This window comes from Drosophila simulans, chromosome 2L (genome assembly GCF_016746395.2).
Source record: "Drosophila simulans strain w501 chromosome 2L, Prin_Dsim_3.1, whole genome shotgun sequence".
Lineage (NCBI taxonomy): Eukaryota > Metazoa > Arthropoda > Insecta > Diptera > Drosophilidae > Drosophila > Drosophila simulans.
Window position 1 is genome coordinate 1,176,196 of NC_052520.2, and position 23,035 is coordinate 1,199,230.

General features: G+C 50.1%; 7 protein-coding genes across 12 annotated transcripts; 4 read left to right on the top strand and 3 right to left on the bottom strand.

Moving 5' to 3' along the window:
* Positions 1-1,168: 1,168 nt before the first annotated feature.
* LOC6730534 (sialin) lies at positions 1,169-5,319 on the top strand. Its single transcript, XM_016179353.3, has 4 exons — positions 1,169-1,404; positions 3,379-4,407; positions 4,474-4,760; positions 4,828-5,319. The coding sequence occupies exons 1-4, from the start codon at positions 1,365-1,367 to the stop codon at positions 5,008-5,010; spliced, it is 1,539 nt and encodes a 512-aa protein (XP_016022989.1). The 5' UTR covers positions 1,169-1,364; the 3' UTR covers positions 5,011-5,319.
* A 379-nt stretch (positions 5,320-5,698) lies between these two features.
* LOC6730536 (5-methylcytosine rRNA methyltransferase NSUN4) lies at positions 5,699-7,353 on the top strand. The gene has a single exon (XM_016179354.3). It carries the CDS (start codon positions 5,725-5,727, stop codon positions 7,285-7,287), a length of 1,563 nt encoding a protein of 520 aa, XP_016022990.1. The 5' UTR covers positions 5,699-5,724; the 3' UTR covers positions 7,288-7,353.
* On the bottom strand, positions 7,343-8,647 carry LOC6730537 (general transcription factor IIH subunit 3). The gene is made up of 5 exons (XM_002077680.4): positions 8,516-8,647; positions 8,278-8,458; positions 8,030-8,225; positions 7,549-7,967; positions 7,343-7,485 (listed from the first exon to the last, which is right to left on the bottom strand). Exons 1-5 carry the CDS (start codon positions 8,544-8,546, stop codon positions 7,413-7,415), a joined length of 900 nt encoding a protein of 299 aa, XP_002077716.1. The 5' UTR covers positions 8,547-8,647; the 3' UTR covers positions 7,343-7,412.
* LOC6730538 (vacuolar protein sorting-associated protein 29) lies at positions 8,634-9,485 on the top strand. The gene has a single exon (XM_002077681.4). It carries the CDS (start codon positions 8,755-8,757, stop codon positions 9,301-9,303), a length of 549 nt encoding a protein of 182 aa, XP_002077717.1. The 5' UTR covers positions 8,634-8,754; the 3' UTR covers positions 9,304-9,485.
* Positions 9,486-9,568: 83 nt separating this feature from the next.
* On the bottom strand, positions 9,569-16,092 carry LOC6730539 (adenylyl cyclase-associated protein 1). 3 transcript variants are annotated; one of them, XM_039294774.2, is made up of 7 exons: positions 13,663-14,266; positions 12,407-12,908; positions 12,137-12,261; positions 11,267-11,624; positions 10,652-11,199; positions 10,058-10,581; positions 9,569-9,999 (listed from the first exon to the last, which is right to left on the bottom strand). In XM_039294774.2, the coding sequence occupies exons 1-7, from the start codon at positions 13,880-13,882 to the stop codon at positions 9,916-9,918; spliced, it is 2,361 nt and encodes a 786-aa protein (XP_039150708.1). In that variant the 5' UTR covers positions 13,883-14,266; the 3' UTR covers positions 9,569-9,915. The 3 variants fall into 3 exon arrangements, with proteins under 3 accessions (XP_039150708.1, XP_039150712.1, XP_039150709.1); XM_039294778.2 differs by lacking the exons at positions 12,137-12,261; positions 12,407-12,908; positions 13,663-14,266 and adding an exon at positions 15,927-16,092; XM_039294775.2 differs by lacking the exons at positions 12,137-12,261; positions 12,407-12,908 and having other exon boundaries at positions 13,663-14,238.
* Positions 16,093-16,482: 390 nt separating this feature from the next.
* LOC6730540 (dehydrodolichyl diphosphate synthase complex subunit NUS1) lies at positions 16,483-18,106 on the top strand. 4 transcript variants are annotated; one of them, XM_016179355.3, is made up of 3 exons: positions 16,483-16,655; positions 16,712-17,312; positions 17,640-18,106. In XM_016179355.3, exons 2-3 carry the CDS (start codon positions 16,821-16,823, stop codon positions 17,982-17,984), a joined length of 837 nt encoding a protein of 278 aa, XP_016022991.1. In that variant the 5' UTR covers positions 16,483-16,655; positions 16,712-16,820; the 3' UTR covers positions 17,985-18,106. The 4 variants fall into 4 exon arrangements, with proteins under 4 accessions (XP_016022991.1, XP_016022993.1, XP_016022992.1 ...); XM_016179357.3 differs by having other exon boundaries at positions 16,483-16,651; XM_016179356.3 differs by having other exon boundaries at positions 16,483-16,627.
* A 79-nt stretch (positions 18,107-18,185) lies between these two features.
* Positions 18,186-21,860, bottom strand: LOC6730541. The gene is made up of 5 exons (XM_016179217.3): positions 21,705-21,860; positions 20,934-21,083; positions 19,816-20,035; positions 19,179-19,758; positions 18,186-19,108 (listed from the first exon to the last, which is right to left on the bottom strand). Exons 2-5 carry the CDS (start codon positions 21,020-21,022, stop codon positions 18,333-18,335), a joined length of 1,665 nt encoding a protein of 554 aa, XP_016022994.1. The 5' UTR covers positions 21,023-21,083; positions 21,705-21,860; the 3' UTR covers positions 18,186-18,332.
* Positions 21,861-23,035: the final 1,175 nt, after the last annotated feature.

Below are 23,035 nucleotides of genomic sequence, written 5' to 3' on the forward strand. Positions count from 1 at the left end.
GATTCTGGCAGGGATTCGGGGCGGGCATTTGCATATCTCATCAGCAAATGACCAGGAAGACAAACAAGCTGGGCAACGAGGCCGGGAGCAGTCTTTAATGAATACGTTTAAAGTTAATTTCTCACCCCATGAATTTGAATATAACTAATGTTTACTGCTCACGGGAATAGGAAGCATTTGTTTAAGAGATTCCCCCACGGGCAGCACGATTTCGCACCTCTCATCATGAGATCAATCTGCTGCAGGAGTTTGGAGATTGGCGTTAATTAGACAGCCAAATGGGGAATTCACTTCGATTCATGAAAACTACACATTTCATATATATATATATATTTGATACATTTGATGGGCCATTGGGTCTGGATCGTCTTCCGAAATTTATACTAATTTCATGCACGCGTTTTGCATGTTTAATAACCGCTTTATTTGCTTCGTTTTGTCCACCTGTAGAGGGAATTGTATCTTATGGATTTTGTTTTTTTGTTGAGTAAGATTATATAAGATTGTATAATGCATTCAAATGAATTGCAGGCAGAAAGTAACTTCATATTTAAAGTACTTCATTTCGGATTTGTTATTACAATTACAAAAGAGACCCAAAAAACCGATCAGGATTGAATTAAAATTCGAACGAGATGGCTCATAAATTAGCCGCTTGAATGGCCGTTTCCCCTCCATTCGAGAGTCTTTCGAAATTGGCTCAAACACGCGAATATGCCATTGGTATGCTGGCCAAGTCAAATGCGTGAGCGCATTCGAAAAAGCCAACTTGCCCAGGACAGCAACCCAGCGGGGACACGAACCCAGTGTATCTGAGGGATACGATGCAATTGAATGCGGGGCACATGAAATTGAACGACGGGTGTGGCGCGTGTTGAACGAGGCATTTGACTTTGCGGTCTGGATGGGGGAATATCATCATCGGGTTTCGGGTTTGTGACAAACCATTTCCGAACCCCCAGAAACGAAGCCACCAAGATACAGATACGCGCCAAACGACAGGCAGGCCAAGTTACTCGGCGTTTCGGCAGCGGAGAACAAGATCCCAAAACTCGGGACCCACCACCACAAGTACCGGGTCGGAAGCCCAGAAACACAGAGACACAGATACACACGCACACCGACGCGAAACGAGAATTTCGTTTTTTGGGGACGACGCACAAAATCAAAGAGTATTCCAGCTAGCCGCTTCAGTTGGTGAGCAACTTTCGAGGCAATCGCACGTGGACTTCGATTTCGGATTCGGTTCGTTTCGTTTCGCATCGGTACGGTTTCGCCGCCTGAGAATATATCTCAATCTGTTTAAAGAAGATATTAGCATTCGCCAGCCGCAGTAAGGCCTATATATCCCCGGAAGCCCCAAGATGACGGACGAAGTGCCCGCCAGAGGCAGCATATTGGGCAGTAAGTTGGGGCTTGGACATCCGAACCATCTGTTTCGAGATTGCACCACTGGAGTGCATCATGCATCATGCGGCGGTGGTGCAGCAGTGCAACAAGTGGGTGGGCTGAAGGCTCTCTGGGCCAAGATACAAGTTTGACCTCCAAAGGTCGTTCGTGTGCGTGAGTTCCAGAAATCTTCCTTGTTCCCAGTGCGTATGTGTGTGTGTGTGTGCCACATCCTTTAGGTTTTTAGGTTGCTGTGGCTTTTTTTAGACGCCGCCCACGCCACGCGGCATATTTGATTTGTTTTTGGCGTTTTTATGCCCGGGTACTACTGTCCGGACAAGGTCAAATGGAAGTCATAGATATAAACAATATTGGCAGGCGAATATATAGCCAATTTGTATGCGTATCCCAAACAAACGCGACATTCTTGAAATTCGTCTACCTATCCCAACAAAAACGGCGAAAGTTTGCCAATCTTTTGAATGGGGTAAATAATAGTGTTTACTTTAATCAATGCACGCGAAATTCTCACGCGCCGTTTTCAAATAAGTTTAATTTTTTTAATATATGTCACCAAAGATGTTACATTTAAAAGTTGATCTTAACGATCCGCAGTACTAAAGTTATAAGAAAGTAATTACACAATTCCACAAAGTTAACTATTTACCAATTACATTTCATCACTGTGCAATGTTTATATTGCATCATAAATATGAAATATTTTATATCACATTTGCTGAATTATTTATTGTTTATATACTAATATTATTGTATGACTAGCATAGTAATGATTGAATCATTTGGGGAGTCGTAAAATATGTAAAACCTTCGCTTTTTTCCCACAAAGAAATACCTTTAGAATGCCAAGAATTATAAACAGGAATATTTCTTATGACCACGTTAAATGAAAGCATTGTTAGGAACGATCTTATTTTAGCTCTCTATAGATTAGCCCAAGCACTTGAGCACCACCTAATCAAACAATCAAATTGGTCTGGAAGTCTTGGAGAATTTATGCATATAGAACATCTGAAATGTATTGGTGGTCTGCAGCACAAAGAAGAAAGTACCAACGAAGTAGGGATACTCTTACACAAATCCATTTATAGGGATGGTAATGTCCTTCGAAATCACATCCTCTTTTCTACCATCAACTAGCTAGTTAGTCGAAATATAAAATTATTAAAATATATAAAACGAAAGGGTATATCTTAAGACATTGAGGATGTACTTCCCCAGTATCGAAGGCACAATTAGCAGATATAAATAATCGGTTTGCCAGCTGGAAAAGCTTACTGTGACAGCCATGAAAGTGAAATTGAAAACACAGACGACGAATTTATACCCCTTGTTATCGCAACGCAACGCACTCATAATTGCTGGACATGATTGCCTCCCCCGCCGATTCCAAAAGGGGGTGGATTATATCAATGCGCGTGCGGCGGCTCCCTCTACTGACCCTACCCAACTGGCGGTAATCCGTGGCTGCTCCATGTGGAACTCGTGGGTCACCAGGTGATTGGGTTCGGAGCAGCCGAGTGGTGTCATGTCCCTATAAATACCTTAATGGTAGTATGTAAGGACTATCCCTAATGTCTTCAGATGTTTGCCCTTCCTTCCTTTCAATTAAAAAAACAAACGAGAGCGGTGTCGTTGCGACTATTGGATACCCTTTACTCAGAAAGACAAACAGACGGACATTGTCAGTTGGATTCGACGTGTTTCTGATCACGTCACATACACACATTTCACACGAGTCTGGTATACCCTTTAGATCTTCGAGTAAGGGGTACAACTAATTCCTTAACTTGCTAAATGGAGTCATTTGGCGCACCATGTCCAGTACGAATATCATTGGCATTAATCAAATTGACTTGTCAAGCAAACCAACAGAATGGCTTAGTTATGGAGTTGCATTTTCCATCGATCCAAAATGGACAAATCAAGTAAAGATGAAGATTTACAAAACCCTTACCATCTACTTTCCAGAACTCGTGCCCGCCCGCTATGTGCTGGCCCTCCTGGGGTCCATCGGCATGGCCATTGTGTACGGCCTGAAGGTGAATCTCAGCGTGGCCATGGTGGCCATGGTGAACCACACAGCCATTAAGGCCCACGGAGACGGCGGTGGACATGGGGGACACGGCAGCGTCATCCTCTCGAACGCCTCCCAAGTGTCCCTGGTGGAGGAGTGCAACCCGCCGGGAGGAGCCTCCAATGTGACGGCCAAGGTGGAGGACGGACCCTTCGACTGGAGCGAGCCCCTGCAGGGAACCCTGCTGAGCTGTTACTTCTGGGGCTACTTGGTCTCGCAGATTCCGCTGGCTCACGTGGCCGAGAACTTCTCCGCCAAGTGGGTGATGCTCTTCTCGGTGGCCATCAACGTGGTGTGCACTCTGCTAACTCCCGTCTTTACCGAACTGCATTACGGTGGTCTGATTCTGATGCGAGTGCTCGAGGGTGTCGGCGGAGGAGCCTCCTTCCCGGCCATGCACGTGATGATCGCCTCGTGGGCCCCGCCCACCGAGCGCATGGTCATGTCCACCATCATCTACGTGGGCACGTCTGCGGGTACGGCTCTTTCCATACTCCTGGCCGGCGTGTGCTCCGCCCAATGGGGCTGGGAGTCGGTGTTCTATGTCATGGGCACACTAAGCTGCATCTGGATGCTACTGTGGGTCATCCTGGTCCAGGACAACCCCAACAAGCAGCGCTTCATCAGTCTGGAGGAGCGCCAAATGATCACCAGCTCGCTGGGCACCGAACAGAAGACGGAGCACCACCCGGCTGTTCCATGGGGCAAGGTCTTCACCTCCGTGCCCTTCTGGGCCATCCTCATCGCCCACACCTGCAGCAACTTCGGCTGGTACATGTTCCTCATCGAGATTCCCTTCTACATGAAGCAGGTGCTCAAGTTCAACGTGGCCAGCAATGCGGCTCTCAGTGCTCTGCCCTACTTCCCCATGATCATCTTCAGCATCTGCCTGGGCAAGCTCCTCGACAGTCTGCAGGCCAAGGGTAAGTCGGACACATTATTGAATCTTTGAAGGGTGAGTGGTATAAATACCTTAATGTGCTTTCCAGGTAAGATCACCACCACCTTTGCCCGCAAGACGGCCACCTCCATCTGCACCCTGATCCCTGGAGTTTGTCTACTGGTTCTCTGCTACATCGGATGCCGTCACTATGAGGCGGTGTCTGTCATGTCCGTGGGCATAGTGGCCATGGGCTCCATGTTCTCCGGCTTCCTGTCCAACCACATCGACATCGCTCCGAACTTCGCCGGCACCCTGGTGGCTCTGACCAACACGGCGGCTACGCTACCTGGTATTGTTGTGCCCCTCTTCGTGGGATTCGTCACCAAGGGAAATGTAAGTTAAATGCATCTGGATATTCTCGATAATATCTTCAATGGGCTTCTTCCATTCATTCTTTCAGCAAAACATTGGCGCTTGGCGCATCATCTTCGGAGTGACCATCGTGCTGTTCGCCCTGGAATTCTTGGTATTCGTCTTCTTGGGATCTGGCAGCGAGCAGCCGTGGAACAAGGCCGGAACTCCCAAGGATCCCGAGGCCAAGGACGAAAAGACCCCGTTGAAGGAGCTGCCAACTAAGCCCTAAGCCCACAATCTCGCCCCGAATCCTCTGCCTCAATTACTCGACGAACTGCTGCTTATTCGGATACCTCTTGGATGAAGCCAGTTCCAAGTGGAATGGTCAATGCTGGACTGTAAATACCAATTACAAGTGTACAATGCCCACCCTGAATAGGGAGCGTTCGCTATTTAGGGTGTGCACTGTAGTTTTTAGATCGCTGTAAACCAATAGTTAGTAGCCGTATCCATTACGGATAAACACTTCAGCCCGCCTAATGTACTTAACACTCTTGATTTCAAAAGTTGTCTACAAATAAAGCGACGTCTTAGTGGATGCATGGGGGTTTTTAAACAAATTCTGGCGGGGAAGGGAGAATGGGTCTCACCCTCAATTTCGATGGAAATTCTGGGTGATTGACCCCATTTTCCTGTTTATATTTAGCGCTAGCAATAAGCCATTCCACAGAATCTCAGAGCATTTAGTTACAGCTCTGTATGTATATAATATACATATAAACTGGAGATCTGTTCTATATGGATGAAAATATGGTTGAAGATATGAACAATTGCATGATGTAGCTCAATAGCGTGATCCAAACTCAATAATGCAGAGATTAAGTTGTGAAATTGATTGTTACATCTAAGAACCAACATTCTTTGCATCCTTATCACAATTTAAACTCCGATAACAAGAGGCGCCAAACGACAGAATCAGCTATCGATATTACGGCACAAACATATGATTTCATGTAATCAGTTTGCCTTTGCCGGTTTCAACGGATTGCGGAAAATGCTGAAAGTACGGAGCGTTTGTTTGCTGTCCAGGAGGTGGAAGAGCGGCGCCAAGAAGCGATGGAATGTCCTGCAGAACAAGAAGAACAACTGCGACCGGGCGCTGGAGAACTTCGATGATTTCTACGGGAGTGTCTACGGCACCCGGTGGAAGAACATGCGGGCGGCGCTCCTCACGAGGCACAAGTACGTCGCCCTGGTCAACAATTTCGGGGACACGGAGCAGACGTGCGGCATGCTGGAGTCGGATGGAGCCATCAACATGAAGTTCCTGATCAACCTGGCACAGGAACGGGCCAACGACAGCACGGAGACGGTGCCGGAACAAGGCAAATCCCGCCATGAAATCGAGGGCAAACTGGATGCACTGCTGCGGAAACAGCAGGAGCGCGAGGTGGCCTCCATATACCCGAGCTCGCCGGAAGATGGTTCATCCGCGCCACTGCCGCCGGAACTGAAGTTTGACAACGTAGAGGAAGAGCAGCCAGAGCAAGTGAATAATCCCTTCAAGCAGAGCCTGACGAAGGCTTTGGAGGAGGATGTGAAGCTGGACGAACATCGGCTGGTGGATCCCCAGTTCGGCACAGGCGGACTGTACGAATACATGCCTGCCCACAGCATCAAGGGCATGGAGGACTGGGTGGCAGAGTCGGAGCACTACAAGTACTACCAAACCAGCGCCGACTTCCCGCTCGCCATTGAGCCGGAGCCTTCATTTCACTACCCCGAGCATCTGTCCCTGTACACCTATGAAATGGGCAACTGCTCGGACTTCCAGGGACCCAAGAAGTGCATGACCGGTGTACTCTCCCACTTCATGATGGATGGTGCCTCGACTTTGCCGCCTCTCTTCCTGCAGGTGAAGCCTGGCGAGCGCGTGCTCGATGCCTGTGCCTCTCCCGGTGGCAAATCGCTGCTTATGCTGCAGACGCTGCACTTGGACCACCTGGTCTGCAACGACATCCAAGAATCCCGCCTAAACAAGCTGCGCAAAGTGATGCAGGAGTACCTGTTCGACTACAAGGAGCGCTGGGCGGGCAAGCGCCTCATCTTCAGCCATAGTGATGCCCGCAATCTGGACCAGTACGAGCAGTTCGACAAGATCCTGGTCGACGTGCCCTGCACCACGGATCGCCATGTGCTCAACGAGCAGGACAACAATATCTTCAAGCCGACGCGCGTAAAGGAGCGCCTGCGGATACCAGAGCTCCAGGCAGGCATCCTGGCCAACTGCTTGCGGCTCCTGCGACCGGGCGGCAGCCTGGTCTACTCCACCTGCTCGCTGTCGCCCATCCAGAACGATGGTGTCGTGCACATGGCGCTGCAAAAGGTCTTCACGGAGTACGGCATCACAACTACCATCAAGGATCTGAGCCGCCACACGGCGCTCTTCAGCGATGTCTTCAAGTTCGAGCACCCAAAGGGACTCAAGTACGGACAAATGGTGGTGCCCTACCTGCCGGCCAACTTCGGACCCATGTACTTTAGTAAAATAACCAGAAATGTGTGATGAAATGAAAGTAACAAGACTATATACCTGTTGCCCCAATAAATCATTAGAGTTGTAAACTAAAAAGGTACCTTTATATTTAACATACTGCTTCCTTTGGTAACCAGTATTTTCTACTGCTGGAATTACATTTGCTTGTCGGTCTTCTTTTTCTTTTTTCCCTTGATGGGCAGAGGACCGGGATTCTTGAAAATGGTGCTGCAAAGTATAATCAAGGTAATTAAGTATAGTTCTAGTTAGTTGAAGTTCAATTATACTCACTGGCAAGTGGTGCATATGGGACTATATTTGCAGAAGACCGACAGGCAAACCGAGCAGACGTAGCCAATGTCGATGAGCTCGCGATGGCAGAAGCAGGAGGCGCGGTAGTCCACCTTGGGCGGTGGCGGCAGGACCAACTTGTGACGGATCTGCGGGGCGGGCAGGAAGACCCACAGGAGGTACTGCAGCAGGCCGTCCAGCTGGGTGACCTTGAGGAACTGTCCGGAGGTAATGTCACAGCCTTGCTGGAGCAAGCTGAGGGTCTTGTCCAGGGCGCAGGTATCGATCGTAATGCCCAGTTTCTGGGCGGTGAAGAAGACGTTCATGAACGTCATGTACTGCGAGGCGCACTCGTTGCTGCCGGTGAGGACCAGGATGCGGGAATGCATCTTGACGCCAGGCGCCAGATTCCTCTGGAGCTGTACGGGAGTATTTTGTTTTAGATTTGGTTTCCCCAAGGCTATCCCTAGCTATTCTCTACCCTGGATATGTAGCACAGCGCCATGGACATGCTGCCGGCCAGGAGACTCTCACAAGGAGCACTGAGCCGTGGTGCGTTCATCAGTATGCTGCCCAGCTGCTGCTTCACCGTCTTCTCTACCAGATTAAACGCCTCGTACTGCCCATCCATTTGGCGCAGCTCCACTTGTCTCCTGGGCAGCGGATACAGGAAGTTTCTGTAATAGAACAGCCATTAGCTGGTGCTCATGTGTGGCAGCGTCTACTCACGTGGCATGGTGGGAGCAGGATACCACAGCCAGTTTGTTCTGGGCCTTCTGCATCAGGTGAGCATTCCCGAAGGCAATCACCGCCTCCAGGATTTGCGTGAGGTTCTGTGGGTTCTGGCGCACGAAGTGCTGGGAGGGGTTCGTGTCCAGCACGATTACCAAGAGGTCGATGCATGATTCGGCTGCAAATTGCGTTCATAAAGCATTGTTTTCATCCGATTCTAGCTTAAAACAAATACCTTCCTTGCTTGCTGATTGATCCGCTTCCATTTTCGCCGGCAATGTTATCGCTAGAGATGCGCACCAATCGATGTTTGCAGTAGGGTGGCACAATAAACTTACGTTTGGTTTATTGGCGGTGTCACCACCAGCCGCCTTCGATCGAGCTGCTATCGTTATCGCAGCCACCTATCGTTTGATTCGCTGGGCGTTTCACAATTTTTTTTGCGAATCACAACAAAGCTCCACAAAGGACACGATGCTCGTTCTGGTACTCGGCGACCTGCACATCCCGCACCGGTGCAGCAGCCTGCCGGCCAAGTTCAAGAAGCTGCTGGTGCCGGGCCGCATCCATCACATCCTGGCCACCGGAAACATCTGCACCAAGGAGTCCTACGACTACCTGAAGTCCCTGGCCAATGATGTGCACATAGTGCGGGGCGACTTCGACGAGAACCTGACGTATCCGGAGCAGAAGGTGGTCACGGTGGGGCAGTTCCGGATCGGCCTGTGCCACGGCCACCAGGTGGTTCCCCGCGGAGACCCCGAGGCGCTGGCCCTCATTCAGCGGCAACTGGACGTGGACATCCTGATCACGGGGCACACGTACAAGTTCGAGGCCTACGAGCACGGCAACAAGTTCTACATCAATCCGGGCTCGGCCACGGGCGCCTTCAACCCACTGGACACCAATGTGGTGCCCTCGTTCGTGCTGATGGACATCCAGAGCACCACGGTGGTCACGTACGTGTACCAGCTGATCGGCGACGAGGTCAAAGTGGAGCGCATCGAGTACAAGAAGATCTAGGGTCCTAGTATTAGCCACCAGCCATTCCCCTCCCATCCAATCCCTGACCCACGCATTCTGAGCTCGGCTTCATTAAAGAAATTGTAAATGTACGTAGCAATAAATCAAGTTCTCATTTTTTTATCTGATAAAAAATGCTAGCACCTTGTTTAAATAGAGAATAAAAGTGCGAACGGACGAAAGTGAAGTTTTAGATTTAATGCAATAATAAACGAATACAAAGTAAGGAAAAACAACCCCATAAATTGGGTTACTCCCACAATAATCTGATAAAAAAGTATAAATTTTATTAAATAGAATATAAAAAGGAGTTACATCTGATGATCGAGTAAAGAGTCTGCTTAAAAGTGCGGAGTTTCTCATTTCAACACACATTCTCGATATAAATACATTGGGTTCGGTTTGTGGCCATCGCTTTTCCATCGAAATAAATTATATAAATACTTTCCACGAGCCAGGACAGCAATGTTTGTTTGGCAACATCTTCAATACGAAAAGTTTGATCTAAAAATCTCTGAATTACGAAAACTGCACTTAGATTAAATACAATTATGATTGCTGCTGACGACAGTTGGAAAAGCAACGAACTGGATTCCCGAGGAGGGAACCGCCTTAGCCGAGGCTGTCCACGCACACAGTCTTCAGGGTCTTGCCGGCAATCGTGGTCTTATACTGCTCCGGTAAAGCCAACTCGGTCTGGAAATCACAAAATATATAGATGACTTAAAGACAAGAGAAAACCTTTTGAACTCACATAATCGCCGCTGTCGTCGGGCAACAGGATGTTCATCTCCGAGGACTTGGAGTTGACGATCTCCACGCCCAGCGAGTCCTTGGACAGATACATCTGGCAGCCGTCGGTCTTGTCGATCGATACCGTCGGCACCGAGCCGAGCACCTGCATCTGCACGCTCTGGCAGTTGACGAACTCCACGGAGGCCACCACGGAGTCGAACAGCAGGGAGCACTTCTTGCAGGAGTCGAAGACGATGTTGTTCACCTTGCCCTTGACGGTCAGAGTGGATCCCTCGCACCTGAACACATACACCACGTTGTTCATCTCGGCGTTCTCTACCAGCAGCCCGGTGTTGTTCTTCTGGTACTCGATGATCCACTTCTTTCCGTCGCGCTCGAAAACGGGCGCCTTGGCTTGCGCAGCAGGTGGAGCAGCAACGGCCTTGCTGCCGCCCGACTGGGCTGGCGATTTGAACGGAGCCGGTCCAGTGCGCAGAGATGGATTTTTGTGGGTCTGCATGTCTCCAGTGACCTTCTTCAAGCCTGTGGGTTCATCGAAACATACATTTTCTTACTATAGGAGCACTAAACCATATTTTCGGTGGCTGCTCACCCTTGGTGATGTCGGCACCCTGGTTGATCTGGGCGAAGAGGGCGCTGCGATCATCTCCGGCGCTGTCCAGCTTGAGGGCACTCAGATCCAGCATGGGCGGCGGTGGGGGCAGACCACCGGGTGGCGGTGGTGGCGGGGCACCTCCGGCGGGGGCCGCTCCCTTGCCGGACCACACCAGGCCCGTGGTGTGGTACTGCCGGATGTAGGCCTGCAGTTCGGTGAGCGTCTGCACCCAGGCGCGGGCCCACTCCACATGCGTGACATCCTTCTCCTTCCACTCCTTGAGCACGCGGTTCGTGTAGAACTGGCCGGCGTCGTTCATCTCCTTGACATAGGGACCCGGGGTCTTCTCCACGCACACCCAGCCCAAGGCGGGAATGCTTTCGCTGATGGCCGACAGGTGGTTGAAGAAGGGCGAGGAGCGGTGCTTCTCGCGGAAGTCCTGGATGGCGCTGATCTGCGTCGAGGTTGGCTTCAGGAGCTCCGCCTGCTTGGGCTGCGCCGGCTGGGCAATCTGGGTGGCCAGCGTCACGTACTGCAGTTGGGAGCTGTTGCGGAGTTCAACGATGGCATTATTACACTTTACCCATAGATGACTCATCCAAAATGACTCACCCAAAGGCGCTCCTCACGAGCTCCGCATGCTGCGCCACATCGCCGCCAATTTTGACGGAGAGGGTTAGGTATTGGCTCAGCGGACCCGTCACAATGTCCTCGAATCCGGCGACACTCATGTTGCTGCTGGGCGGCGAGGGGGGTGGAGGTGGTGTCTCTGCTTTTTCAAAAACTGGAAGAGCTTCCTCAACTTCTGCTTCTTCTTCGGCTGGCGGGGGCGGGAGTGTGGGCGTGGGCAGTTCTATCGGCTGTGGCGCTGTTAGAGTCCGTTCCAATCGGTCGACGAGGGTCTCCAGTCGCTCGCAAATGCTCTCCAAGTGGTCGACGGCGGCCGAGGGCTTGGCTTCCGGCTCGTTATCTGAACCAGAATGACGTGGAGGAGAACGGCAAATGGTTAGTTCGTTTGGCAATTATCTCCAATTATTCAAATAACACTGAGTTTATAAAGAAAGTAACTTGAGTGAGATGATGCTTCAGCGTGATAAACCCCAGTGAATCGTGCACTCACAATATCTGACAAAAAGGCGATATAAACTAAGGCGTCTCGAGAGGAATACCTCGTCACGAGCTTGTGGATGATGATGAACTGGTGCGCTTAATACTTATAAAGTTCAATATGCAAAAAGAGCTAATCCCAACGAGTGAAAGTAATAAACCACATGCAAAAACGGCACAAGACAACGAAAAATCAAAAGAGAGAAGAACTAAGTTGAACCTTTAAGCGGAAACACTTGACTTGCGAACCTTTTGGCCATCGGGAAGTTGAGTGAATCGCTAGACTCTCAAAACTTCTTCGAAAGTCAAGTATCCGCTTAAATAACTGCTGAGATCGAAAAACAAAAGAATCGGACTCTATCGAAGCTCGCATACCCCGCACGGCCACGCTATGCTCCACAGCCGCATGGGCGGCCCGCAGGAGCTCCGTGTAGAGACGCTGGCGCTTCAACTCCAGCTCGTCGCGTCCCACCGGCGTGACCGGGGGCTCGATGCAGCCGCTGGACATGGAACGAGGTCAGAGGAGACGATGTACTAGCAATTCAAAGCGGGGCTGGGAATGCAAGGATCGATCTGTTCTGGTTTCAGCTTAACTAGATTGATATCTTGGGCGTGAAACCAGAACAGGATCTTGGCTAAGCATACATGTCGTTCAGGCGCTCGTCGTCGAACCACGAGGGCAATCCGTGGGCAAAGAAGAGTGTTTCCGAGACGACATCCCCCTCGATGTAGGGTGCACACATGCTCTCCCGCTTGGGTGGCGGCAGTGAGTCGGAGAACACCTCGTCGTCGTCCAGCAGGGAGCCCTGATTCTGGCTGGCCAGCAGGAGCAGTGGCAGTGGATCCGGCTCGATGATCTCCGCCCGGTTGCTGATGTTCACCTTCTTCTTGATCGACTGATGCGTGGAGTTGTGCCTGGACAGGCAGCTCTTGGTGGGCGGCGGCTGCGGAGGCGGTGTGGTCGGCGTGACCGTCGCCACCACCACCACTTCGTCCGCCTCCTCCGCGTCGCCGCTGGTCATCGAAGCAGGTGGTGCCGTGGATGTGGAAGAGTGCGTGGAGCGGGCCAGTGGCTCCGGTTCTTTGGGTGCTGGTGCTGGATTTGCTGGTGGTGCTTTGCTAGCCGCTTCAGCCTGAGTTGGTTGGGCTGTGGAAGTGTTGCTTAAGATTACTCTACATGAAGCGACGAATTACAGAGACGGTCATCAAGGAAAGCGCCGATACTTAAGTTGATTACTTCACTTCACTCTCTGTTCACCTGGCTTCCTGGGTTCATTATTTTCATTTATCGCATTTAAAAGGCAGCATTTACCATGGTTTACCATGATGTCATGGTCACTGATAGATTGAGTAGTTAGTTTTTACTGCTCACCTTTGATTATAGATTCTATAAAATCATGAATTTTCTTTCTAAATATTACCTAAAACGGTAGAAGATTAACCTTCGTTTTAGTTTCTATATTCGTCACGTAAGCTTTAAGTCACTATGTATATAAAAGTATATACTTTACGTTCACTTTGATGGATGAGCACGATCTAAGTGCTCAACAAAAATATGTATGCAATGTCATTAGCTATTCCTCATTAATCAACTGAGAATCGGCGCAATTCCTTGATATTCTTAGGTATAAAATTCACAAAAATAAACCGAAGAGAAAGCACAGGGAAGACAACTCAAAAGTAAACAGAAAAGGACACTCCAGGCAGCCGGAGTGCCTGGTTTGAAATGAAAGGAATCAGAAGTGGTGGTCAGCTGCAGTGGCAGTGCAGTGAGTGAGAGCCGGCCGGATACGGCTCTCCGTTCCGGAGAGCAGACAAAAGCCGAGACAGCTGTTGAGCTCGAAGGCCGGAGAACGCGAATAGATGGGGTGGTGGGTAAATACTTAGGGTTGCGTCAGTACCAGTGTTTGGCTGGGTGCTGGGCTCATCCTCGGGATTATGCGCTTCCAAGGGCTCCTTTTCTGGTTTCACAGGCTCTGGCTCCTCCTTCGGAGTTCCTGGCTTGCCGTTCAGCTGGGGTTCCTCCTTTTCGGTGGCCTGTCCTCCGTTCTCCTCCTCCGCACTCCGCTTTTCCTTCTCCTTCTTGCCCGCCTTGGGGTTCGATCGGCAGCAGGAGAACATTTTGCAGGCGTTTGGCTGGGCTTTTCCGGTGCTCTACACTCTAGATACGAATCAAGCACATTATGTAAGTTCCGTGGCTGGACTGCGGATGCCCGTGAAGCTCAAGCGGCGGTCACAACACTGACGGCACACCAAGCCAAATCGAATCAGTAGAAGCAGCAACAGCAGCAGCCATACAAGACACTCAACGGGTTTCCAAAGGACGCGGCCACTCCTTGCTCACTGTGTACATATATCCAGTGTGTGGCCCGAATGTATTGGCACATTAAAAAGGTCCTCCGAGTTGTCCGCGCCTCCAACTGGGTCAAGTGACTGCCGCCCAAGCACAGAACCAAATGACACACAAATGCGATTACACACGGAGAACAGAACACACCCTAAACGAAGCGCACGCCCACACACTCGGATTCGATTCGATTTCGAACTCGAACTCGAAGGACTCAACAGGACTCTGTTAGGAGAGCTCCGCTGTTAACTGTTGAGTTTCGCCGCCTTGTTGGGCTACTCCGCGCTGCTTTTGACCATTTGGGGCCAGCCACCGACTGGCAATGAAATGTGTTTCATTAATAACCGCTTTTGGCCTGGCATGCAGGATTTTGTGCCAGCTCCGGCGATGTCTTGCACTTTTGCAGCAGAGAAAGCTTACGGTCCAGGCGGAAAATGGAAAACTCTCCGAGAGAGTTGCGCAGACACCACTGATTTCGTGATACCCTCCTTGCCACGGGTGGCGCGACTTAAGTGAAGGAACACCACGCCGATCCCATAGTTTTATCATGTAAGGCATGGCAGGGTTTGCCTATCAATTAGTTGTGACAACCCCAAGTTATCTTTACTATTTGGAAAGTTTCCAGGAATGATCGAGAATGAAACTATGTTTCCATTTTGAGCATGAACATAGCTTTGAAAGCTTTATAATAGAGAGACGAAATGATCATATAAAAGAGTTGAGTTATTTGTGAAGCAGGAGGGTATAAAGACGTCGACATAGCTCAAACTTGCAGTTTTTGTTTTGGCCTTAGTGCAATGGGTTTATTGCACCGGCGACGTTGTTTTTGTCTTTAAGTAGCTTAAAACCAATGGCTGGCAATTAGAGTGGGAAATGCATCAGTAGCCGGTGGATTGGAGGGAGGGGCTGAGGGGAAGTAAGCCGAGATTCAACTTTCGCCTGGCGATACTAGTTCTCCTTGCAGTCTTGATGCGTTTTCTGCGGCAGATGCGTTTGTTGCGTGCAGAAAGCAAAGGAGAAATGGGGAAAAAACTAGAAAACCAAGAAGATTAAATGTCTGCAGCTGAGGAACCGTTATTCCCGCTGCAAGAGTGTGTGTGAGCTCGAATTACCAAGGGGGAGGGGGGGTTTCGGTAATGGTAGAAGGAAAATCGCCCACCTTATAAGGCGAGGTGTTATTTTCTTCCACCGAAATCGAGTGAGTGGTAATCTCTGCCGATTTTCAATCGCGATTCGCTGATAAAAGCGTTTTGGCCAACTTTTTGACTCATTCGCGCACAAACACAAGCAAACGTGTTTGCTCTTGCGTAAACTACATACATACATGCATGCATATATCAACTATGTGTCTGTGAGTCAGCGAAACAAAAACAAAAAATGGCCACAACAGCTGAGTAGTTACTTTTCTTATCGGGGGTTAACAATCGCAATGGCAGCTGCTAAGGGTTAATTTGCATACACTTGCTAGCAATGAATTAGTTGTGTTTTTATGCCATGGAATCGGATATGAAATCATCGTTAAAAATACACCATGTAGATTTAATTTTACAAACAACATGAATCACACAAAAATAGCCATCACACAGCTGTCTCTTGTCTTTTTGGCTCTCTTCGCCGTTGTTGTTGTTGTGTGTGTACAAACACCCACAGCCTGCATCACACACACACGCTCAAATTCGTGACAGCACCACCCACCCCTCCCCGATAACCGTTAATTCCGCAGACACTTTCAGCCGGCGAATGGGAGAAGAGAAATTGCGAAAAATAGCAAAGCCCCGCTTAAATGAACGCTTTGAGCAAAAATCAGGCGTTACTCACCTTCTTTTGTTGCTGATGAATTTGCAAGGATCTGCAGTTGTATTCCAATTAGAACTGACGAGAAGCTGAGTAGCGAACACCGGCGAAATGGCGAAAATAATAACTTGGCGTGGCCTTTGGTGGGACCAGGCGTACATTCGTGGAAATAGTCAAACGATTTAACCCTTATGTGTGTGGCAAGAATACTAAAAGTATATGAAACAACAAATTTTAGACTTAAGAAAAGGTTGGTTTTAATGCATAAAATGTAATGTAAGTGCAATAACTAAGCTTATAAGCTAATTCTATAATTATTTGCAATGCATTAAACACTTTTCGACATACATGTCAACAAACTATATTTTGATTGTACACGGTACATTTCTACTAGAATTCATCTTAAGAAATTGACGATATTTCTCGTTCTGCAAACTTTTTTTTTTGAATCGTTTATATTGTGTGTTTAATCCAATAGAATGTTATTCCCTTCTTACTTAGTCTAACATATTCATTAAATAATCAAGGCGCATGTTTTATTCTTTAAATTCCTTTTTAATTATAAAGTTGCTCCTGAATTTGCATGTGTCCCCTTGATATTTGGCGGAATCCGGCGCCTGGTCACACTGAGGAACACGTATTTTCATATTCTTGCGAAGCGCATCGCTTAAAACTTGATTACGCTCGGATAACAAGATGCACCCGCGTCCCAAGTGACTGAACAGGTAGCGAAGTGACCCTGGATGAGCGTGGGTAGGCAGCCGGCACCTCTGGAAAGCCCTAATCCCAGGTCCGCCACCCGTTTGCAGGTTATGTCCGCTTGTGTACACTGCGACGGGGAACCGAAGAAGCAACAGGAGCGGATTCCTGGCAGAAGAGACAACCGCTGGACGAGAAACCGCCCCTGACCTGCGCAACATGATCGAGGTGCTGTGCCTGCTGCTGGGCAGGATCCTGCTGCTTCTGGTCGGCGGCTACGAACTGATGTGGCGGCTCCGAGAGCGACTGAATGCACTGGTCGTCCGGTCATATGACCTTTGGCGCAGCAGAGCGGCACGTGAGGCGCACGAGCGGCGCGTGCTCGCCGACTGCCGCTCCCAGTTGACCAAGACGCCGCAGCATCTGGTCCTGGTTATCTCCCCTGTGGATGCCGGCGTGGATGCGGTGCTCCTTAGCAGGATCTTCGACTTTGCCCTGGACGTGGGCATCAAACACGTCAGCCTGTACGACAGGCGGACGAAAGGCAGGGGCTACGTGGACATGGCCGATCTCTGTCGGTCCACCAGCGCGGACACGGGCAGCTGCTTAAAGTGGCCACCCGTAGCCGGTCCCAGCAAGCTGGAGAACCAGCCCAAAAACGGACAAAAGACAAATGGTTATGTGAACGGTTCACATTCCCCTCAACTGCAGGTGAGTGGCGGCGTCTGATAAGCCGTGATTAGTAATGGACTTTAGAACGATGTCGAAAATTCCCTTACAAGTGGTCTGCACTACACTTTTTGTTTCATTTGCTGAATGATAGAAGTAATGAGCGGAAGATACAATTTGGTTTCACCATTCAGATGATTATTTCACAAGCCAAACATTTGTTTTAAATACACATTCTTCGTGCTGAGAACCAGTTTCAACTTTGTATCTATTAAAACCTTTGTAAGGGTATAGCAACGTAATCGATTCCCGGAACTAGTCGTTGCCTTATCAGTTTCTAATTGACTTTTCGGCTTCCGCGTCTTTCAGCTCCATCAAATCAGCGCCTCCGACGGCCATGCCCTGATCGCCGACGTCTGCCGCGAGTTGTACGAAGGCAGGGAGACGGACTTGGTGCAGAGTTTACTTAAGCAGAAGCGCGAAGCGCTGACGGAGCAGATCAGCGACATGCTGAGCAAGCGACTCGGGTTCGAGGCCCCGGAGCCGGAGCTGGGCATCGTGTTCGCCCGGCAGACGTGCACCTACGGCCTGCTTCCCTGGCACGCGCGCTTCACCGAGTTCCACACGCACCCCAGCGGACGCCTCTTCGACGTGGAGGCGTTCGCCAGCATCCTGTGCAAGTACTCGCGGTGCGAGCAGCGGTGGGGCACGTAGGCACTTCGTTCGCGTTCGGGAGCGACACCCTTATATTAACTAGTTACCTTAACATTATGTAAATTATCGCCAGGAATTCCTTTTAGTTCGTAAGAGTAAACCGCAAAAGTGTATTGTTCATATGAAAGTGTCTTTTGCTGGACAGGATCGTGCGTTTCGAATCGGATCTAATACCTAATGGCGGAGCAACGCAGCAGCTCGTATCTTGTACATAATAATCGATCTTTATTGAGTGACGTTTTGCAAGGCGCAACTAGATGAGTATATGTAAGTGGGCAGACTTAAGCGCTATGGTTAGAAGTATTGTATTGCTTTCCGTTCAAGTTCCATCTCCGACGGTCCGCAGCTCTACTCCTGGCCGGCCTCAGCGTGGCGCTTGGAGAGGAGATTGACGTCGGTCAGATACGTGTTCTTGTCGATGTTGTGCGGGCCGGGACCCGTGGGCATCCGCTCGTGGAGGCCGTGGAAGGAGTTGCGCAGATCCTCGAGGGAGTCGGCCAGGCCCTTCTTGATGCTGGCGAACTCGGTGGACATGAGCGACAGCTTGCCCAGCAGATAGTTGAGGTTCTCGTCCATGTCGATCATGTGCTTCTTGGTCTCCTCCACGCGGCTGCCGAGGCCCATCATGGTGATGAGAGTGCTGTTGTTGTAGCCATCGGAAGCGGACTGGATATCTCCGAGCATCAGCCGGCTCTGGCTGATCTCGCCGGCCATGATCTCGATGCGGTGCCACACCTGGTTCAGCTCCGTTTCCAGCAGTCCGCTGATGTTCTTGTTCGCCTCCTGCTGGATGCTCACCACCGCGCCGTCCAGCGACGAGAAGCGCTCCTTCAGCAGCCCGCTCAGCGTGGCCATTTCATCCGCCAGCAGCTTGCCCACCCGCTGCACAACGTTCAGTGTGCCGAAGTCCACCTTGCGCTGCGTGTCCAGCACGACCTCCGAGTTGGTCATCATGATGTTGTTGAACTTGCCGAGCGCCTCCAGTCCCTCGTTCAGCTTGGCGTTGCTCTCGTTCGTCGAGGCGAAGTGCTTGTTGAGGATGCCCACGTCCGCGGACAGCTGGCGAACGTCCGCCTGGATGTTGGCCTCCGCCTGCTGCAGTCGCTCCGTGGCCTCCGTCGCAGCTGTGTGCATAATAGGGAAAGAGGAAGTGGATGTGGATTGACCCCCAGCTGCGAAAACTTCTACACTCACCTGACTTCTGAACCACCGAGGACTCGCTCTTCAGCTGCGCCAGCGCATTCAGGGTATCGTTGTTCAGTTCCTGGATGTAGGCGCGATCCTTCTCGCTCAGGTCAAGCGGAGCAGCTGGACGCTGCACAGTCTCGCTTAGCGCGCTTACCTTGCCGCCCAGCGAGGTGAGACGCTCCAGGAGTTGGGCCTCGAACTCAGCGTTCTTCGGAGGAGCGGCGGTGGTCACGCTGGCCGCGTGCTCCTGCAGCTTGGCCTCGATCTGGGACAGCAGCTCCGGTGCCTTGGGCAGACCCTCGAGGCGCTTCTGTGTCTGGTCGGCCGCCTTCTGGCTGCTCTCCTTGAGGGCGGCGACGCTGGCCGACAACTTCTGGATCTCCTCGAGCAGCTTGGCGTTGAGGCGCTTCTGATCCTCCAGGAACTCCTTGGGAATGGCGGGTGGGGCGGGCGCGGCTGGGGGAGCGATCAGGTTGGCGCTGACCGGCGGCCTCTTGAAGCACTCGTCGTTCTCGCGCATCCATTTGAACATGTGCTCCGTGGCCTGGTTGAAGCGGTCCGACTGCGAGTTGTACTTCTCCTCTTGCTGGGGATCGGATCAGTTTGGATGATAACATCTAATCCCCCTTTATGGCTGACTTACCGTGATCAGCATGGTCTCTATCTGGCTGACGCGCTCGTCCAGGCGCCCGAAGATCCCATTGATGGGCTCCAGGCTCTTCTGGCCCTTCTGGAGCGACTGCAGCGCCTTCTTGAGCAGCTCGCCCAACGCACGCTCGCGATGCTCGTGCCGCTCCAGCTTATTGTCCAGCTGGTTGTAGGAGTAGATCAGCGACTGGATCGTTCCGCGCAGCTCCTCGTTGCTGCAAAGGGCAATGGTGGTGGGGAGGGGTTAGGGTTAGTGGCTTAAAATTAGCCTCGCTGCGGACCATTAATCATCGGAGTGGGAGAGGGCAGATGGCAGCGGGACCACCACCATGATGGCGCGTCTATAAATATTGAGGGCTGGGATCTCAGGGTCAGGAGCCCTCCACTCTGCACGCTGTTTGTGTGAACTGCATTGATGCCGATGGATGTGGCATGCCTATGTGTGGCCGTGGAGGGGGAACACGGAACACATGCCCATTTGCATGGGCGAGCACTGGGAGCTCTGGGAGCACTCCCCCATTCCCAGCCAAAGTCCCAAAATAAACAAACAAATAGGCGCAGCGCCAACATCTTGGCTCCCTTTGAAGGCAGCACTCACTACTGGGGAGTGGGAGTGGCTGTGCATGGGTTGCATCCATACTCCACGTCCCACAACCATGATGCACACATGCGACGGCCCCAGGCGCCAACAACTGCACTTAGTTTGAAGTCTGGGCACAGTGGAGGGCATTATGAGCGGTTGTGGGATGGCCCGGGAACCAGCACCACTCCGCGATGTGTGACATGTGTCAAGACCATAAAACCGGAGGGCTGCAGTTGTGGTTCCTCGAATCCACCATGGGCATAGATAGTTTAAGCACCCAATTACCGCCCCTCCAAGAGATTCAAACGCAGAACTTGAAGTGGCATTGGATCAATTGGGTCTAGAAACTGAAGATCTGAGTGATTTTACGACGCTAATGGAAATTTCCGATGGAGTTGGGCAATCAATAATGTGTATGGAATACCCGGAGTGTTGGTATTAAATGGTTTAAGGAAAGAGTTCCACTATGTCATTGGACCAAAGGTCTACTTATTCAAGCTTTTCCCCGAGAGTGGATGCAATCTACTCACGAGACTGGTCCAGCGGCGATGGGTTGCCATTGGGCGAGCGCAACTAGCGCCAGGAGCACTAATTGGAGAGGGCGACTTCCTCCGGACATCGTGGGTTTGGTGCGTCGATGCGATCTTAAATTGGTTGCGAGTCCACTGCGTGTTGGTGACCTGTGGAAAACGAAAACGAAATCGATATCGAGCGGAAACGGGGGATTGAGGATGGGTAGCGATGGCGCCTCCGTTCGCCGCCAGTGGATGCGGATACTTCCTCTGGAGCTGCGTCGGCGACTGTTTATCGCCAGCGACAATGGGGTAAACAAATGTAGGCTAATTTATGTGCAATATTTGCGGCGGTGCAGGCGAGCAATAAAGAAATGCCAGTGGAACAAAGCGGATTGGTTCCTTGTCCGGATGGACCTCGCTAAAAATATATATGTGTGTGCACATATGTGGATGCGATATTGTTCTTGTGGCGATAAACAAATGACGCGAATTATCCGCTGGACACTGCATGTGCCAGATGCAATCTCCTCCTCGCGGGAAGACGGGGAGGAAGTGGAGCATTCGGGAAATTGGGTCAGAATGAGCGAGTGAAATTCGCGAGGGCGAATCGAAATTACAATAAGACCAGTAGTAGCCATCGCAATTTCCCCGGAGATTGCTGTAGGTTGAACATATTCGCGGCGATAAGGATTGGGTTAGAGGTTGACGAATTGAGAGGGGTGCACGAAAAGTTCTGGCCTCGCTCACTAATCGCACATTGAACCAGGTAGATACGGAAAAACTCACCCGTGGCGAAAATTGAATGGTTCAAGTTCGAAGAGTAGCCTCTGTCTTGCACAAACACTTGGATCACTTGGGTCGAAAACTTGGTGGTGGTGCTCCACCAATCGAACTGGACGTCCTAACAGCTCGAGTTGCGAACGAGGAATGATGCTGGGCCAGCCGACTTTTCCGGAGCAGCTGTGGATCCGTGCTCCTCCCCGATAGTGGATCCTCTCTCTCCGCTCTCAGTCGCTCATGCGTTCGGCAATTAAAATGGGAGATGATGAGTGGATGAGTTGATGCGATGAGTTCCCGCATGGAGTCCAGTCGGGGGTGCCGACGAATCAAAATTCAATTTATTCTAATACAAAATCATCGAGCGCAATGCAGACAAATGATATGGGCGGCGAAATCAAAGCCAATTAAAAGCTAGCATCCCAAATCGATTGGTTGAGTTACTTATTTATTTGTCCCAATATAATCTAATTCCGCTGGAGGCGATTCCCGGAAATTTTATTCAAAAATGGGTAAATAAGTCTATTTGGCGTTTTGTTTACTTTTGGAAAAGAAAGTTTTATAAGCTCAATTAATAAGTAATTCGTTTTCATAACCATCAAGATTGTATAAGTTAATAATTACAGTTATCGATTTGATTTTGAAGATCGCAAGCGACCGTTTATTGCAATTTATCATTTGAAACTAAATCTAGCGTACAAAATGTTTCCCTAAGTCCCTAGCAATCAAGTGAAGTCGTCGGCAGCGGCGCAGCAGGCGTCGGCCGCGGCGCAGCGCAGAAGTGTCGATGTCGCGCTTAACCGTTCGTTGGCGTTGATGGCAGCGGAGACTATGTGGAACCACAAGATGTTAGAGAATCAATTGCAGGGCAATAACTCCTCCCCTCTTAATTGACGCTTGTCCTCGAGCGGTCATCATAAGGATGGGATGTTTTTGAGTCGCATCGTTGGTGGGGTGATTCGTGGTAGTTTGGGCACAGCATTAATGGTTTGAATGCCAGGTGTTTATTGTTGCGTGCGTTCGAGGTTTGTGCAACTCGGATGTGTTCTGCATTGACAACTTGATTGCTTCTATTAAAATTCTGGTTTTTACTAAATTACTAATGAATTTATATCTACATATTTTTAGACCATTGGAACCTTTGCAGAAGGCATTGATTCCGTACATTTCGTCTTTAATTGGTAAATTTTATTATTATTCAAATTAAATTATTATTTATTTATTATTATTAGTTTCCTTTACTGATCATGTTTTAAAATATAAGAAATAAGGAATTAACTGATTCAATATGGAGATTTCAATGGCATTCAAATTGTAGTTCCGTTGTGTAAAGCGAGAAC

Excerpts from the sequence above, each read along its gene's own strand:
- LOC6730534 (XM_016179353.3), top strand. The coding sequence starts at position 1,365 with ATGACGGACGAAGTGCCCGCCAGAGGCAGCATATTGGGCA. Across the intron at positions 1,405-3,378 it reads CAGAGGCAGCATATTGGGCA|AACTCGTGCCCGCCCGCTAT; the intron begins GTAAGTTGGGGC and ends TCTACTTTCCAG. Across the intron at positions 4,761-4,827 it reads GATTCGTCACCAAGGGAAAT|CAAAACATTGGCGCTTGGCG; the intron begins GTAAGTTAAATG and ends TCATTCTTTCAG.
- LOC6730536 (XM_016179354.3), top strand. The coding sequence starts at position 5,725 with ATGATTTCATGTAATCAGTTTGCCTTTGCCGGTTTCAACGGATTGCGG.
- LOC6730537 (XM_002077680.4), bottom strand. The coding sequence starts at position 8,546 with ATGGAAGCGGATCAATCAGCAAGCAAGGAAG. Across the intron at positions 8,226-8,277 it reads TCCTGCTCCCACCATGCCAC|AAACTTCCTGTATCCGCTGC; the intron begins GTGAGTAGACGC and ends GTTCTATTACAG. Across the intron at positions 7,968-8,029 it reads CGCTGTGCTACATATCCAGG|CTCCAGAGGAATCTGGCGCC; the intron begins GTAGAGAATAGC and ends ACTCCCGTACAG.
- LOC6730538 (XM_002077681.4), top strand. The coding sequence starts at position 8,755 with ATGCTCGTTCTGGTACTCGGCGACCTGCACATCCCGCACCGGTGCAGC.
- LOC6730539 (XM_039294774.2), bottom strand. The coding sequence starts at position 13,882 with ATGTTCTCCTGCTGCCGATCGAACCCCAAGGCGGGCAAGAAGGAGAAG. Across the intron at positions 12,909-13,662 it reads CAGCACCCAGCCAAACACTG|CCCAACCAACTCAGGCTGAA; the intron begins GTACTGACGCAA and ends ACACTTCCACAG. Across the intron at positions 10,000-10,057 it reads CCGACGACAGCGGCGATTAT|ACCGAGTTGGCTTTACCGGA; the intron begins GTGAGTTCAAAA and ends TGTGATTTCCAG.
- LOC6730540 (XM_002077683.4), top strand. The coding sequence starts at position 16,821 with ATGATCGAGGTGCTGTGCCTGCTGCTGGGCAGGATCCTGCTGCTTCTG. Across the intron at positions 17,313-17,639 it reads CACATTCCCCTCAACTGCAG|CTCCATCAAATCAGCGCCTC; the intron begins GTGAGTGGCGGC and ends CGCGTCTTTCAG.
- LOC6730541 (XM_016179217.3), bottom strand. The coding sequence starts at position 21,022 with ATGTCCGGAGGAAGTCGCCCTCTCCAATTAGTGCTCCTGGCGCTAGTT. Across the intron at positions 19,759-19,815 it reads TAGAGACCATGCTGATCACG|CAAGAGGAGAAGTACAACTC; the intron begins GTAAGTCAGCCA and ends TCCGATCCCCAG. Across the intron at positions 19,109-19,178 it reads CTCGGTGGTTCAGAAGTCAG|CTGCGACGGAGGCCACGGAG; the intron begins GTGAGTGTAGAA and ends TTATGCACACAG.